Raw genomic sequence first — 14,195 nt, 5'->3', positions numbered from 1 at the left:
CAAGTATCAATATATACACTCTCATCCTAGTATAATGTAAAACTGTTTATGTATGTTGACTTCACTGACTTCATCCAGGACACTACAGACCCTCAGAATAATTACAGCACTTAACCAACCCACTGTGTTAAAAGTCAACAGGTGTCCTTAGAGGTGAAAGAGTGCTTACTTATCAAAGTACAAGATACTGACGTAAAGAATTAAAGCACAACTCTTATATGTTATAGTATGTGAGACATTCAAATTCTAGGGTATCCTTCTCATGTTCTGGTATCCAGAACAGAATGTCACAGCATGACTCCATCCTCGTAACAAAGACTGAAAGAAGAATAGAAAATAATGCAAAGTTAGCTCCTTCTTGTTAAAGCTTACTGTAATCTTGTGTTCTTCCTCTCTTGCTGCACTGATGTAAGGACACTTTAATCCCAGAGTATATTTGAGAGAAGCCCCACTCTAATAATTGCCAGAACACCAGGTCAAATAGAGATTTTTGGACCCAGAGCTTTCAGCATTCATGAATGTTCACACACTGCACTAAAAAAATTATGCTCAATCTGCTGTATCATGTGCAGAAGATGAACATAACATACCTTAAAGATACAATATTATCATTTTGTTAAACATTTGAGAAATATTAAGGATATCCATAACAAAATTCTTGTGGTGAAATCTTTCAGGAGAGACATATGGACAATGATAACATTGCCACAGAAGACATGCTTTAGAGATTTAAAAATACAGTAATTCACTTCAGTTCTTTGAAAAGGAAAGTTGGAATTCTTAAGGTGACCTGTTAATGCAGTTTCTCAGTGTACCAGTATAGGTAACAGCAGCTATGATGTTTGGTATAAGGACTGAATGCAAGACTTTAAAGCCTTGATTCAGGAAAACACCTTATTAGGTATTGAACACATTTACTGAATAGGGATGGAGTTTGGAATACAGCTAAGTGTTTGCCTGAATTGGGCCTAAACTTTTAAAAAGGGAAATTTTGAAAGACAACTGAAATAGCATTAGTCATTTTTCATCACAGTAGCTTGAGAAATAAGAGTCTGGCTTAATAAGAGATACATTATTTACCTGAAGATAGAATTTACAGTTTAAAAACCCATCCCAGGTTTGTAAAGCCATGGACCTTTAGAAAATGGAAATATTTTAAACTGTCCATCATACTAATTATTTTAATATTTAGCAAACTCTAGAATCTCACAGCTGTAAAGTTGTGAATATTTAAGATAAACTATTTTTCAGTTCTGTCTGAGGATGTAGAACTAGGCATTGACCTCAGAACAACTAGAAACGGACATAAATAGAAGGCAAATATATTCAGTTGAACAGGTCTGAGGCAGTTTGTTGACCTAAGTCAGGGGTGTCAAACTCAGCCCAATCCCCAAGCCAGACCCACACTGAGGGGTTTTTTTCTGGGCTGGATCCATGGGCCCAGCAGCAACTGCAGTGGCCTTGCATTCAGGTGACTGCACAGGGTCAGGGGGGAGCAGCAGGAGGAAGCTGCATTCAGGCAGCAGCACAGGTCTGAGTGTGCATGGCAGAGTGGGTTCAGGAATGGGTAGAGGTGCAGGGCTCCATTTGGGTGGCATCATTGTGCTAGGGGGCTGCTGCCATTGACCACTGGGGGCCATGACCATTGGGGTACAGTGACACCAAATTCTACGGAAGGCCATGCCCCCCAACTTCTGGTAGCCCACCTAGAACAGTCTCATAGGCTGTAACCAGCCCACAGGCTGTACGTTTCACGCCCCTGATCTAAATGATGAGACTACTTTAGAATATGAAAAAAACATTTTATATCCTAAACAAGCTTTTGAAAGATGTGAAAGATATCTATAGTGAATTCTACCATCAACTAAACATTTTAAATGAAGATTGGATCTGTTTTTAAACTACGTATCTTTCAATCAGGAGTTCCTGGGCTTGGTACAGAAGTTACTGGTTAAGATTCCATGGCCTGTTGTGGGCAGGAAAACATACTACATGATCAATAGATTCCTTCTTACCATAAACTCAAAGGCACTGTGGACTGGAGTGTGTGAATACTTTTTTTTCAACTTAGCTCCTGAACTGAAAAAAATAAAAAGGATCAAATCAATTTCAAATTTTCATTTTTTCACATGAAAAAAAATATATATTTGAGAGATTTAATCTGACATCCCCCAAGAGCATGTCCTAACCACCAGATTACAGGGTAGTCTCAAGAAGGTTTCTCTGTTTCCGCTGTTAATGCTGTTCCACTCTATATAAATACACACAGTATAAATATTCATTAGAATGGGGACTGGAATCCAGATGTGACACCTTGCAGATGAGCACCGAAATCAGGGGTGGGCAAAGTCTGTCCCATGGGCCTGATCATGGTCACGGCAGACTGCATTTCCCAGCAGCCCCTATCTGCGTTGCTGAAGCCAGCTTCCATGGCGACCCCAGGAGCAGTGGCACTGTGACAGTGTGAGGCCAGAATTATAGAAGAGTAGGCAGCAGCTCTTGTCCATGGATGAGAGCCCAAGAGGTCATCTAGTCCAAACCCCTGCTCAAAGCAGGACCATCCCCAACTAGATCATCCCAGCCAAGGCTTTGTCTAGCTGAGTCTTAAAAACCTCCAAGGATGGAGACTCCACAAACACTCTGGGTAACCTGTTCCATTGCTTTACTACCCTCCTAGTGAGAAAGTTTATCCCAATACACTTCCCTTGCTGCAACCTGAGACCAAACAGTTACACTCAAGAGTTATTTTCATTTAATGGCTTCATGACATTTTAATGTCATGTATGGTGGAGTAACTACCCAGAAAATTCAAATCATCCTCCTATTGTTTGGTGGTTAAGGCACTTAAAAAAATTCATTCCTATTTGGGAGCACAGTGGATGAGCCAGAGGTGAAAACTGATATTTCCACTGGGTTTCAGACAGATAGGTCCTCACTGGCAGTGCCTCTTTATATGTGTGACATAGTACCTAAAGCCCTTTTACTTCATGTTGGCCCCCTGCAAACCACTGGAGAATTATGGAATACATCATATTTTATTTTGACTGGTGCTGCATCCCAATTTTATGTGGGCATAACCTATAGCGAGTGGTAAATTCCTACACAGCAGTTTGTGGAATTTCCTTTGAATTCCTCTTTTATGGGTTGGGAATGAGTTGTGCTTTGAAAAAGCCAGTGATTCCACCCTCACACCCAAACTTATATATCTCAGTGATCCAGTGGAGATTCATATAGGCAAGTTGTTTTTATCACAGTTGCTGCCAACAAATAGCAGCCAAAACAGTGGCCCCATTACCTTATCTGAACAGAATGTTTCTCTCAGTGAAGCGAGACTGCTCATCTGCATGTTTTCAAGTGCAAGACATATGTCAAGACATATGCCATACACATATGTTTTCATAATACATGTACACAGAAATATTGTGAGCTGAATTCTGTCTTTGGTTAAACCCCCACAAGCTCATTAAAATCAGTGGAAGTGTACAGATATAAATGAATAGGTAGCATTTAGCTTTGAATGGTTTTATTCTCATCCACAGGCTAATATTAATCTATGGAATCATCTTGTGATCCAAAAGCATGCCAACACTTATTATAGCATGTTGTGATTGTACTATGCTTTCAGCAAAGGTGGGATGTGTGTTTTAAGATGACATTTGCTTTACCATTCTGCCCAAATTGTCGATAATGTTTTAATAAATGGTATTTGTAAGAGAAATATATTATTTGATAAAATTATTACTCAAACTGAATTCCATCAAATTGTCACAGTTGTTATGTGCTTAAAAAGCTTCTGCTCCTCTATTATTAAGTGGTAAAAGATTATAATTTGATAAAAAGGATACTAAAATGACTGATTTTAAAAAGTATGTTTCAATAAAATTCAGCATAAAAATTCACAGCAAAATGTAAAAAAAGATTTTCTTTATTATTTTAAATCTACACATTTTAAAATATTTCAGTGAATAAATGAGTGGAATAATAGAGGGTACATCACTTCCCTACATAGTCCGCAGTTTTCAGCACTCACTCATTCACTTATATGATGATTCCTCAGTCCATGCTTATGTACTCTAAATATAGCTTTATTATAACGAAACTGCATTTATACTATAAACTTGAATGTGAATAAGAATGAGAATATGCTAGTAGAATTGACGACTTATCACTTAGCAAATCTAGCAGAAATCATGATTGCTCTCCTCAATCAAGGGTATCTACCCACTAATTTCCAGAGTACTGTACTCTTTTTGGAGTCATACACGGTGCAAGTCTACACATGGAAGTTGCAGCAGTCGCCAAAAATGTCCTGTTCCATTTCTGACTAGTAAGTATATTACACATACTTCCCTAGGACACTAACATGGCCACCATGACTATTGTGGGTTGGGGTTTGTTTTGATTTTAGAGTAAAAGGAGCTATTCAGATGAGAAAGAACACTGTGGAGAAGCAATATTGAATATACCAGTTTTCATCAGGAGGTAGATAGGAGATTCCTCATCCAGATCTCCTCTTTCCAGGTAGTGAAATTAACACACCATTAGGGTTCTTAAAATTAAAAGACAAGGGATTGGAAGAAATCTGAAACCTGAAGTCATGATGATATTTTCCTGAGCATTTGGAAGGAGTTTAAAAATAAATAGATGGAGCTGCACCCAAGAAAACATGTGCAATCTCTTTAAAATAAGAAGTTCTGCTAGAGGACTAGAACATAGTGAATGTTATTAATTAGCATTGAAAATGGTTCTGAGGATGATCCTAGGAATTTCAGACTGGTGACTCTTTCTTGAGTACCAGGTAAACAAATTGAAACAATAATTTAAAAGTAAGAGTTATAAGAGTGTGGTATAACAATATGATATGACAAGCATGGTTCCTTAAAGAAAAGCCACAGGCCACCAGTCTGATCCAATATTGCAAGTCTATATTTTAGGCTGTAATGTCCCATCCTGGAACTGAATCACAACCACAGAGAACCACAGTCTGAATCTTCACATTCTCTCTGTGGCTTTCATTTTACTAAAACTTGTTTTAGGTAGTAAGCTTGAGATTAGTAGAGTAACTGGACATAAATATCACTTAACCCAAGGTAGAGATTTTTGTAATTCCAAGTTACATGCAAAAGGTAGGTTATACTTAAACTAACACTTTAGTGAAGGCCAGCCTTGACTATGCTGTTCTTGTAGCTGACTATGAAAGCTACAGGAAACTATTGTAATATTTTCTATTGAGGACCAGCCTGTAAATTGCAGTTGTTTGAGTTCTGCAGACTTCTCCAACAAAGAATAGGCAGATGCTAGCCTATCATTCCTGTGCTCCATAGTTCAGCAGGCAGGTCAGTATGAAGTCCTGATCCTATTCTTGAATGCCCCCAAGAAAATAAAGTTTCCTATAGAAGGATCAGCATTACCTCATACTGATAGCCTATCTGAAGAATATTATGATCAAATGGAAGAGAGGAATTGATAGCATCTAGCATGGAGCTCTTTGGAATTGGGTACAAGCCATTACTATGATGAGGAAGATAATGGTGATGCTACATTCTCCACAGCATAATGCAAGAAACAAGTCTTTGCAAAAGCCTTTCTTTGTAGTAAAATGACCAAACACATTATTTCTTCTTAGTTCTTTCCCACAATGTAACAAAAAAGGAGCAAAGAAGGTGGCTGATACATGCTTTTTTATGGTTTTGTTATTAAAAGCATATATTTTTCCTATGCTATTAGAATGGCTGAAATGAAATATCTTCTTTAAAAAAAAGGCTGATCTTGTAGCCTCTTCCCTGCATGGGGCCTGATTTACCAGTGCATCACTCTGGTTTAATGCTGATGTAATTCAGCTGAAAACAAATTATAATTATATAAAACTGGAATAGTGCAGTGATGAGGAAGAGAGCAATATGTGATGAAGTTGAATGTACCAATTGATGGGATTGAAATATACATCAAGAAATAGAGATGAAAGTTGGCCCACAGATCACCACTGTTAAGCATTTCCTTTATCCAACCCTATAGATTATTAATTATAATCTTATTAATTATAATAATCTATAGGGTTGGATAAAGGAAATCCCAACCCAATAGATTATTAATTATAATAATTAGATTATAACATATATAATATTAATTATAATATAATAATAATTAATTATAATAAGCTATTGGGTTGGATAAAGGACATTATTAATAATAATCCTAATAGAGTTCTGTTTGCTTAAAGGAAATTATTTAGAATACACTTTAAGATGCCAGTGAATACATTCTTATGGGGACAATAGAGTGTTTCCCTTGAAAGTAGCACATTAAAGACAGATATAAATGTTGCATTTACCTGTCAATTGACCAGTACAGAAAAAAAATCTACATCCTGGCTGATTTGAAAAAAAATAGTGGATCAACTTATAATGAAACAAATTACAAACAAGATTTTTTTTGTTTGGATTAATCAAAAATTTTACTTCCGCAAAAATGAAATGTGCAAAAAATAAATAAATAAGTAAATAAATAGTATTTGTTGGCTATTAGGATATTTAAGATTTTTTTTACAGTTTTCAGAAATTAAATTTTGGCAATGTTTAAAACAAAAATGATGTCAGTTCAAAGTAAAACCAAAGAGATATATTTTGAGTCTGTTTAAACAAAACTTTAAACTCTTCTGGGTTGCTCCACCCTACGTTTTTCTGGGGTTTTTTTGATCAAAACTCTTAACTGTATTTTGCCCAAATTCATGGATAGTTTTGGTCAGCTCAAGGCTTCAATGTTTAGTGGGTCACTGTAAACAGGTTATTCACTCTGTTTCCTCATGGAGGTCAGTCAGCTCTAAGTTCAGGTTTCCAGTAAGTTTATTTTACATGGGCAACTTTGCCCCCTCCGCAAACAACAAAATAATCAAGTGTACAGATAACAAACAAATGCAAAACTTGTCCAGGCTCTGTACTTCTCTCTCAGCACTGCAGCTTCCTCTTTTCTCTCACCCCATGTCCTCTGCTCCTGGAGCTCCCCCCTCATTTATGGCCATCACTAGTTGCAGCCTGCTCCCAGCCTCCAGCCAGGCAGACTCTTAACTGCTGACTACCTGCAGCTAGGCCTCAGCCTGCTGCGGGCTGAACACCTACTTACAGTCACTTATTCATCAAAAATGATGTTCAACTTTATTTATAATGGAACATGTTGCTCCCAATAAAACAGACATGCATAGTAGGCTCCAATTCCCTCCTTTGCTCTTTATTTACTCTTTATCTCAGTGATGATTAGACTTTCTAGCTTCTATGTTCTTTTCCTACAGAGTGATCTGTTTTTTTCCTAGATACTGTAGTTTCTTTCCATTGTCAATTATTTGCTTTTAAGGGAAGATTGATATTATTTTTAAACAAATGTGTTCACCAGATTGAAGTATGATAAGTACTAACATATTGCCATCCATCACATGGAACAAAACTGAGGCACAACCAGGAAGGTTAAAGATGAACCTCCAGCCTTTGTTAACCTCCTCATCTCTTTTTGGCTAAAGGCAGAACCTTAAATGTACAGGGGTTCTTGCTTGTTAATATAAACACTGGGCTGGGTTGTATGATAGTGTGTATTTATGACTTCTTTATATCAAGGCTCTCTAAACTTCTTCAGTAATATACTCTGCCACAGATTCACATAAAACCATCTACCAGAAAGGATTGACATTAGTTATGGGAGAGAGTAACAGCAGCTCTTTAGACATATAACTACTGTGCCATTTTGATGTAATTCAGTTTAAATTTCAAACATTTCTATTTAACATAATCAAGTGGTATGAAATCTTCTTTTAAAATGGCAAGTATACAGTACTAGCTCAATTGGCACTTAGCAACGGTCCTTTTACAATATGCACAATAGCTTCCAGCAGGGAGTTTTTTAAGGACCATCCTTTGAGAGCACAAACTCACACATGTACAATCAGTAGACATCAAGGTTCTATCTCCAGCTCCCCTTGAGATGTTATTTAGCTAATGCACAAATGTTACAGCTAAGCTGTTAGCCTGAAAAATAGAACAAGCAGTTGTATGCAGGTACACACTTTTTTATTTCAGCATAATATCTTCATATCACAATTTGATATGAAATAGTATCTGAAACGGTTTGCATGCAATTTTTACTAAATAGGTGGATTTCCACATTTAAAGACACTGCTGAAGTCAAGTACCCATTCTTGAATGCTTTTTTACATAGTGGCAAAGAACTACTGAGTGGATACACACCTACAGTCATTGCTGGGTAATTTCTGGTATAATTATTGCTGGAAGGATACAGTTCTGTCATAAACTGCCATTACTAGCAAACTCAGCTATGAGCAAAGCTGTTTTACATCCAATGAAAAGAAATGATCTGGGCCTGCAGTTAGCTTCCCTCAAGAGATTCAGACCCTGGCAAACGAACCCTTTGTCTCAACTACAAACCTCCCATACTTATTGGTGGACTTCCAAAATTTGTGCTGAACCATATAAGAAGTTCAAATTTAATTAAGCCCAGGAGCAGAGGGAGCTCCTAGCATGCTGCTAAAATCATGGCAAAATGTTTTGAACCAGATTATTGCATTATAATCTCATTCCAGTTGGAATCTTCTTTCTCTACTAGGAGGTTTTTATATCCCAGATAGAAAAATAAGAGAGGCCCCAAAACTGGAATCTGTAATAGTTTTTCTAAACACATTTCTTAGGGGCCTTACAAGTGGAAGGAGATAATGACATTGATATTATTCCTGTAATATTTTCTTTGAATGCAAAGCCTAACTGAGTAATCTTCTGGATGCTACTAGTACAGAAAGCAACAATGGTAACATGCTAACAGTAGAGGGTAACTAAAACAGTCCACAATGCCACATGCCTGATGATAAATACAGTTTTTCACAAAAATATGAAAAGAAACATGGACCTTAAGAAAGAAATCTTGAAGATGGATCACCCTCTGGTCAACCCATTCTTTTTCTGCAATTCAGTTTCTTCAAAGTGAATAAAGCAAAGAAATAGGTGAGCAAATAAGAATAAATTATTGGAAAGGAAAAGCATGCATGGGATAATTTTTTCTTGGGACAATGAATTAACAATTGAAAGACCAAAAATATTCATGAATTTATATCAAAGTTGTTGCATTCTTTCAAAAACATCAGAAAAAAATAACGATTTTGTTTTGGCGTTTTAAAATTGAAATCTTTTGATATTTTTTATTTTGAAATGATATGTTGAAACTTCAATATAATCAAAGAAAGTTTAAAAATCTGAAAATGAGGCTAAATGTCTCCTATTTCAAGTAAAGTAACATGTTTTGAACACCCTGAAGTCATTGTTTTGTTAACTTCCCATTTTTTCTGAAAAAAAATTAGTTTGGGGTTGTCAGCCTTGGATATTTTTATTATTATTGTTTTTAGGGTTGTACAGTAAACCATCTCACCAGAAGTGAAATAACTACTGTTATTTGCATAGTGCTCAGTGAAAAGATTGCCACTGAGTTCTATGGAGACAGGATCATGTTCTTAATTCCAGGCTATTAAAGGGGCTCATGTTCTAAATCCTTATGCAGGGTTATTCTTCTACCTTGAACAGGTGTTTCAGAGTGAGTTTCTTGGTCTGAGGCACAGCAGGTGATTGTCCTTTTGGTCTCATGCCAGCAATTCGGTGGTTGATGAGGTTCCAGGGCATTTCAGATTGGCCTGTTTCTACCAGGCAAACATAATTAGAGATTACTGACTTTAAAACAATCTTAAAATGGCCACCCAGAGTCCTCATTCAAATCCTTATTCCTTGCCCCATAGAAATGTAATCCATCTAGACAAGACAAAAAAACAAGGGTGACACTCTGTGGTACAACAGAAGAACTTCAGCCTCTTTCTAATATTAATATCATTTTTTGGATCCTGGAGCCCTCCTGTTGCTTGTATATAAAAGGTGAGATAAAACCGGCAAAGTGTTTTTGAGAATTAATTTTTTTAAGTTCCAAAATTTGGTTTCCACCATTAAGAATGGCACACTTTAAAATATTTTGGTTTCAAAATACCAAAAGCAATAGTCTACAAGAGTCAGTTACAAGTAGCAAACTGCATTATTTTTTTAACAGAATCATTTTTATAACTAGAGCAGTTTAAAAAAAAATACAAAAACTAGCTTCAAACTAATTCTTGGCAACTTTACAACCAAAAAAGGCCTAACTAATTTTAAACCATTAAAAAGTCATCTGGGCAGACAAATATTCATGCCAAGTTTTAGGTGGATGAGATCCAAAGAGGCTGAGATATTGAATGTGAAAACTCAGTTCTTACAGTCAAAATGCCAAACTATAACATCAGGACCCTGATGCTATAATTTTTAAGAGGAGTAAGTGGTATAACACTGTACATAATTATTTCACTTATGAACAAAAGGGCCCATCACTTAGAAGAAGCAGAGTTTTAAGTAAGGGACATTTCTTCAGAAACATATACCAGTCACAGTTGAGCAGTTAGGTCCCACTTTTTTGGCGGCTGTCTGCCTAGTGCAGTATTGACACACTTTGAGCCTCTGCTCGTTATAAACTCAGCATTTATTTATTTATGTTAAATCCATTAGGGCAACAAAGACTAAGTAAAAATGACTCCCAGAAAATGATCTCTCTTGCATGGATGTGCTCTCTTTCTCTCTCTCTCTCTCTCATTTTTTGTTATGTACAGTTCAGTACCTGGCAGATTATCAAGGTTCCCAAATCAGCTCCTCTGATGTTGGTGTACTAGAAGCTTAAACAGCAGTTTTTCTGCCAATTTAAACTTTTACTTTTTAATAAAGAATTTAAACCAGAAAAGTAAAACATTCCTTGGTCTTGCTTTTTAGGAGGAAGTAAAAGTTTGAATTGGCACAGTGATCACTAAAGCTCTTCTTTCAAATCCTGCTGAACCAAAACTAGAAATTCTGTTTAAATCCTTATAGTCGCCTAAGAACATAAAACTCTGAAAGAGCAATAAACAAAACAAAAAGGCAAACAAATATATTTTACAACTTGGATTTGGGGGAAATAAGCTCCTGTATTTTTTTTTTAAACAAAATCATTCATGCCCAACTGGTAAGAGAAATTCCCTCTTTGAGTTCAACCTCAAATCTCTAGCAAAATATATTGCAGTATAAAGTATATACAGAACATATTATTTCTATACCTGCGCCATCACAGGAAGATTATTTCCAGCCTTTGAAAAAACACTGAAAACTTTTGGGGCTTTCAGCAAATTTTGTGCAGAACTCCTGGAAAATTCTCTAGTTGTAATAAGCCTTTTAGCTCTGCCTTAGATTATTGCTATTTGAGGGTGAAAGGGAGGTGCATGCAGTTATCAAATGGCCCCCTTGTACCCTAGTACCCTTTCACTTGTCTCACTTTGTTGTGGCTTAGAAGAGATTCTTCATGAGCTGAAAACAAAGGTGCATGAATATTGTCACCATACTGTAACTCTTGCTGTTGCATAATTTTTTTTACAATGCCTGATTTCTTGCGAGTCTCTAATTTTCAGGCCTGTCATACAAGTTTGTATGCATAATAGAATCATCATTTCTGTTGCATATAAACATTATTTGTGTTTCCACAAGAAAACTTGTTCACTTGTGGTCTACTTGTGAAAGAAGAAGAGTCAGATACAATTCTATTCCTAGCTCCACTACTAACTCATCAAGGCCCTGATTTTGCAACATATTTTAGCACATGTCTATCTTTCAGCATGTGAGTTGGCCCACTGAATTTGCCCAAGATCCTCAAATGTAGTCAGGTACCTAACTTCCAACAACTTCCAACACCTTGGGAATCCATGGTTACTTTTGGACTTAAATTTAAACTGAGACTTAGATACCTTGCTGAATTGGGCCCTGAGACATGTTCATTAAGTTATTTAATAGTGGGCAGATCTTCAAGGAGAGCTGAGCATCTCCAGGTCCCACTGTCTTTGTGTGATCAGCACTTCTGAAAATAAGGCAACATTAATCTCTCTGTTCTTCACTTTCCCCATCAGTTAACTTATGGGCATGATACTGCATCCTCAAGTTATTAATGAAGATAAATTCAGAGAAGTACGTAAAGTGCTTTGAGATCCTCAGAAAAAAGAGGACATAACATTTAAAAAATAGCATTAAATTGATTTTCCTCCTACATAATCTCTGAAGTGGGCATTTGATCATTAATACCTGCTGGAAAAGATTTAATCAAGTTTTCTGTGATCCCACGTATTCTTTTGTGAGACCCCAGTGAAAGACACACAGTGCATATAATATACACAAGAAATCATTGTCACGCCCAGAAATTACAGCATAACTGCCATGGCATTCACATTACTATAGACCATAATGTGTGCATCCCTCAGAGCTGAGTCCCATAGGATTTGTGATTTGTAATTAACTATCAGCTGTTCTGGTTATCAGATATTTTTAATATAACTGGTAGGTACGGGTTGTCATTTTCTACATTGTCCAGCATTTCCTTTATTAAGAGCTCTGTTAGAAACAGGAGCTCCTTTGGAAGCATCCAGGAGAAGGGCAGAAGGAGGTTTTGGACCTTCGGACACCATATTTTATGATATCCTAGCTCTGTTGACAACTTTGCTATTTGCTTCAGTACAGTCAGGATTTCACCCACTGTCCATAGGAAAGTTTGAGAACTCTCTTCAGATAGATGCTAGTTGGAAAGGCATAGTAAGGCATGCAGTACCTTTTCTGCATTAATTGATAGTCCTAGCTATGGGGCAGGCAGGGCCGAGGACAATCCCCCACTCTCCTATTGAAGCTAAGCCACTATGTAGATGGGATTCAGGAGTCATGAAACCTTAAGGAGAAAAAGTAAGAGAGAGAATGATTTTGTAGCCTAATGTATCCTAATGAGGTAGACAATGCTTTAAAAGGAAGGACTCCTGGGTTTTCATCCCATCCCACAGACTGCTTATTTAGTTTGCATTAAAGAGTCAGTGGATAAAATATATGACTAGCACTGGGAATAGACAACAGAAAGCAGGAGTTTCCTCTCTTCATGGGAGTTCCTGATTCATTGGTTGCATGGTCCCAATTTATAGCTCTTTTTCTGGTCCCAGAACTTTTCTGCAAAATCAAGGTATAGGATGCCTTCAGTCCAGCCTCATTCATAGCTTGGTGGTAATGACAGAGGTCAGCTTCCTTTAAGAATGGCAGGCTGTCATTTTCAATCCACCTATCGTCACAGGCCACCAATCCTCTCCTTAGCACCCAAGGCCTCCCTGTTCTGTGCTGAGGGGCTGTTCTCGGGCCCACCTCTACTGTAGCTGCTGCTTACTATTGCCACCAACTGCCATTAATTTCCATTGCCAATGGCAAAGGGTAGCCCTGAATTCAGCAGTAAGAGTAAATGCCAGCTGCAGTAGAGGGCCAAGAGAATAGCCTGCACCACAGAGCAGGCAGGGCTAAGGGAGGTGGTACATATCAGAGAAACACACTGCACAGGGTGGAAAAAGTGCACCCACCAGCACATAACCTCAAGCCTCACCACTGGAGGCCATAGATAGCTGATCTCTAAGCTAGGGCATTCTCATGGGAGGTGGGGATGGGCTCACACCCTTTTAGGCTGGACAGGGCGTAGAACACAAATCTCTCATTTCCATGGTCAGTTCTCTATGTAATAGGCTATCATGAGAAAGTCAAGTACCACCACCCTCCAAGTGTCACCACCTATACATGCGTGGCACTTACTGCACATTAGATTAGTCTAATGCATCATTTGCTAGCACTGACTGAGACAAATACTAGAAAATGGCACGTTAATTTAATGAACCATAGCTCACATGTAAAGGCTGACCAGGATTTACTCACAGTCAGCTCAGGCAGCAGTGGGTCACAGCTGTCAAACTCCAGGAAATGGGGGGAGCTGTCCCAAAGCAGAGGACAGATCCTAGCTGTGTGGAGCTTGGGATCACAGCTTGGCTCAGTGGCACTAGCTTAAGGCCTCTATGCCTCAGAGCTGCTTTGCCTCCCAAGGCACTCAGCTGGAAAGAGGGGAGTGATGAGATGGGATCCCCCAGCCCATGCCCTGGCTCCTGCCCAGTGTGAAGGGGAAGCAAGAGCTGAGCATACCAGGACCACAGGGATCTATATCTCCTCACTAGCAGAGAAAGACAGGGTGTCTGAGGATTTTGTGTTGTGCTGTGCCAAGTGGGGACCTGCCAGCCATGCATGTCTGTCCTGAGGCTCTGATTGCAC

At 37.9% G+C, this 14,195-nt stretch overlaps 1 protein-coding gene across 1 annotated transcript in view; it reads right to left on the bottom strand.

The window, feature by feature from the left end:
• Positions 1–197: 197 nt before the first annotated feature.
• The window catches only part of LOC149865702 (uncharacterized), a 93,720-nt gene continuing 79,722 nt past the window's right edge, over positions 198–14,195 (bottom strand). Inside the window, exons 3-4 of the mRNA XM_090042244.1 lie at positions 2,016–2,079; positions 198–318 (exon numbers count right to left, since the gene is read on the bottom strand). Coding sequence (XP_089898370.1) covers positions 247–318; positions 2,016–2,079 — 136 coding nt within the window. The 3' untranslated portion in view covers positions 198–246. The remainder of the gene's footprint in view (positions 319–2,015; positions 2,080–14,195) is intronic.

This window comes from Crocodylus siamensis, chromosome 4, assembly GCF_052110815.1.
Source record: "Crocodylus siamensis isolate JL-2025a chromosome 4, ASM5211081v1, whole genome shotgun sequence".
Lineage (NCBI taxonomy): Eukaryota > Metazoa > Chordata > Crocodylia > Crocodylidae > Crocodylus > Crocodylus siamensis.
Note: the sequence above shows the minus strand (reverse complement) of the source record. Positions and strands in the feature narration are given on the sequence as shown.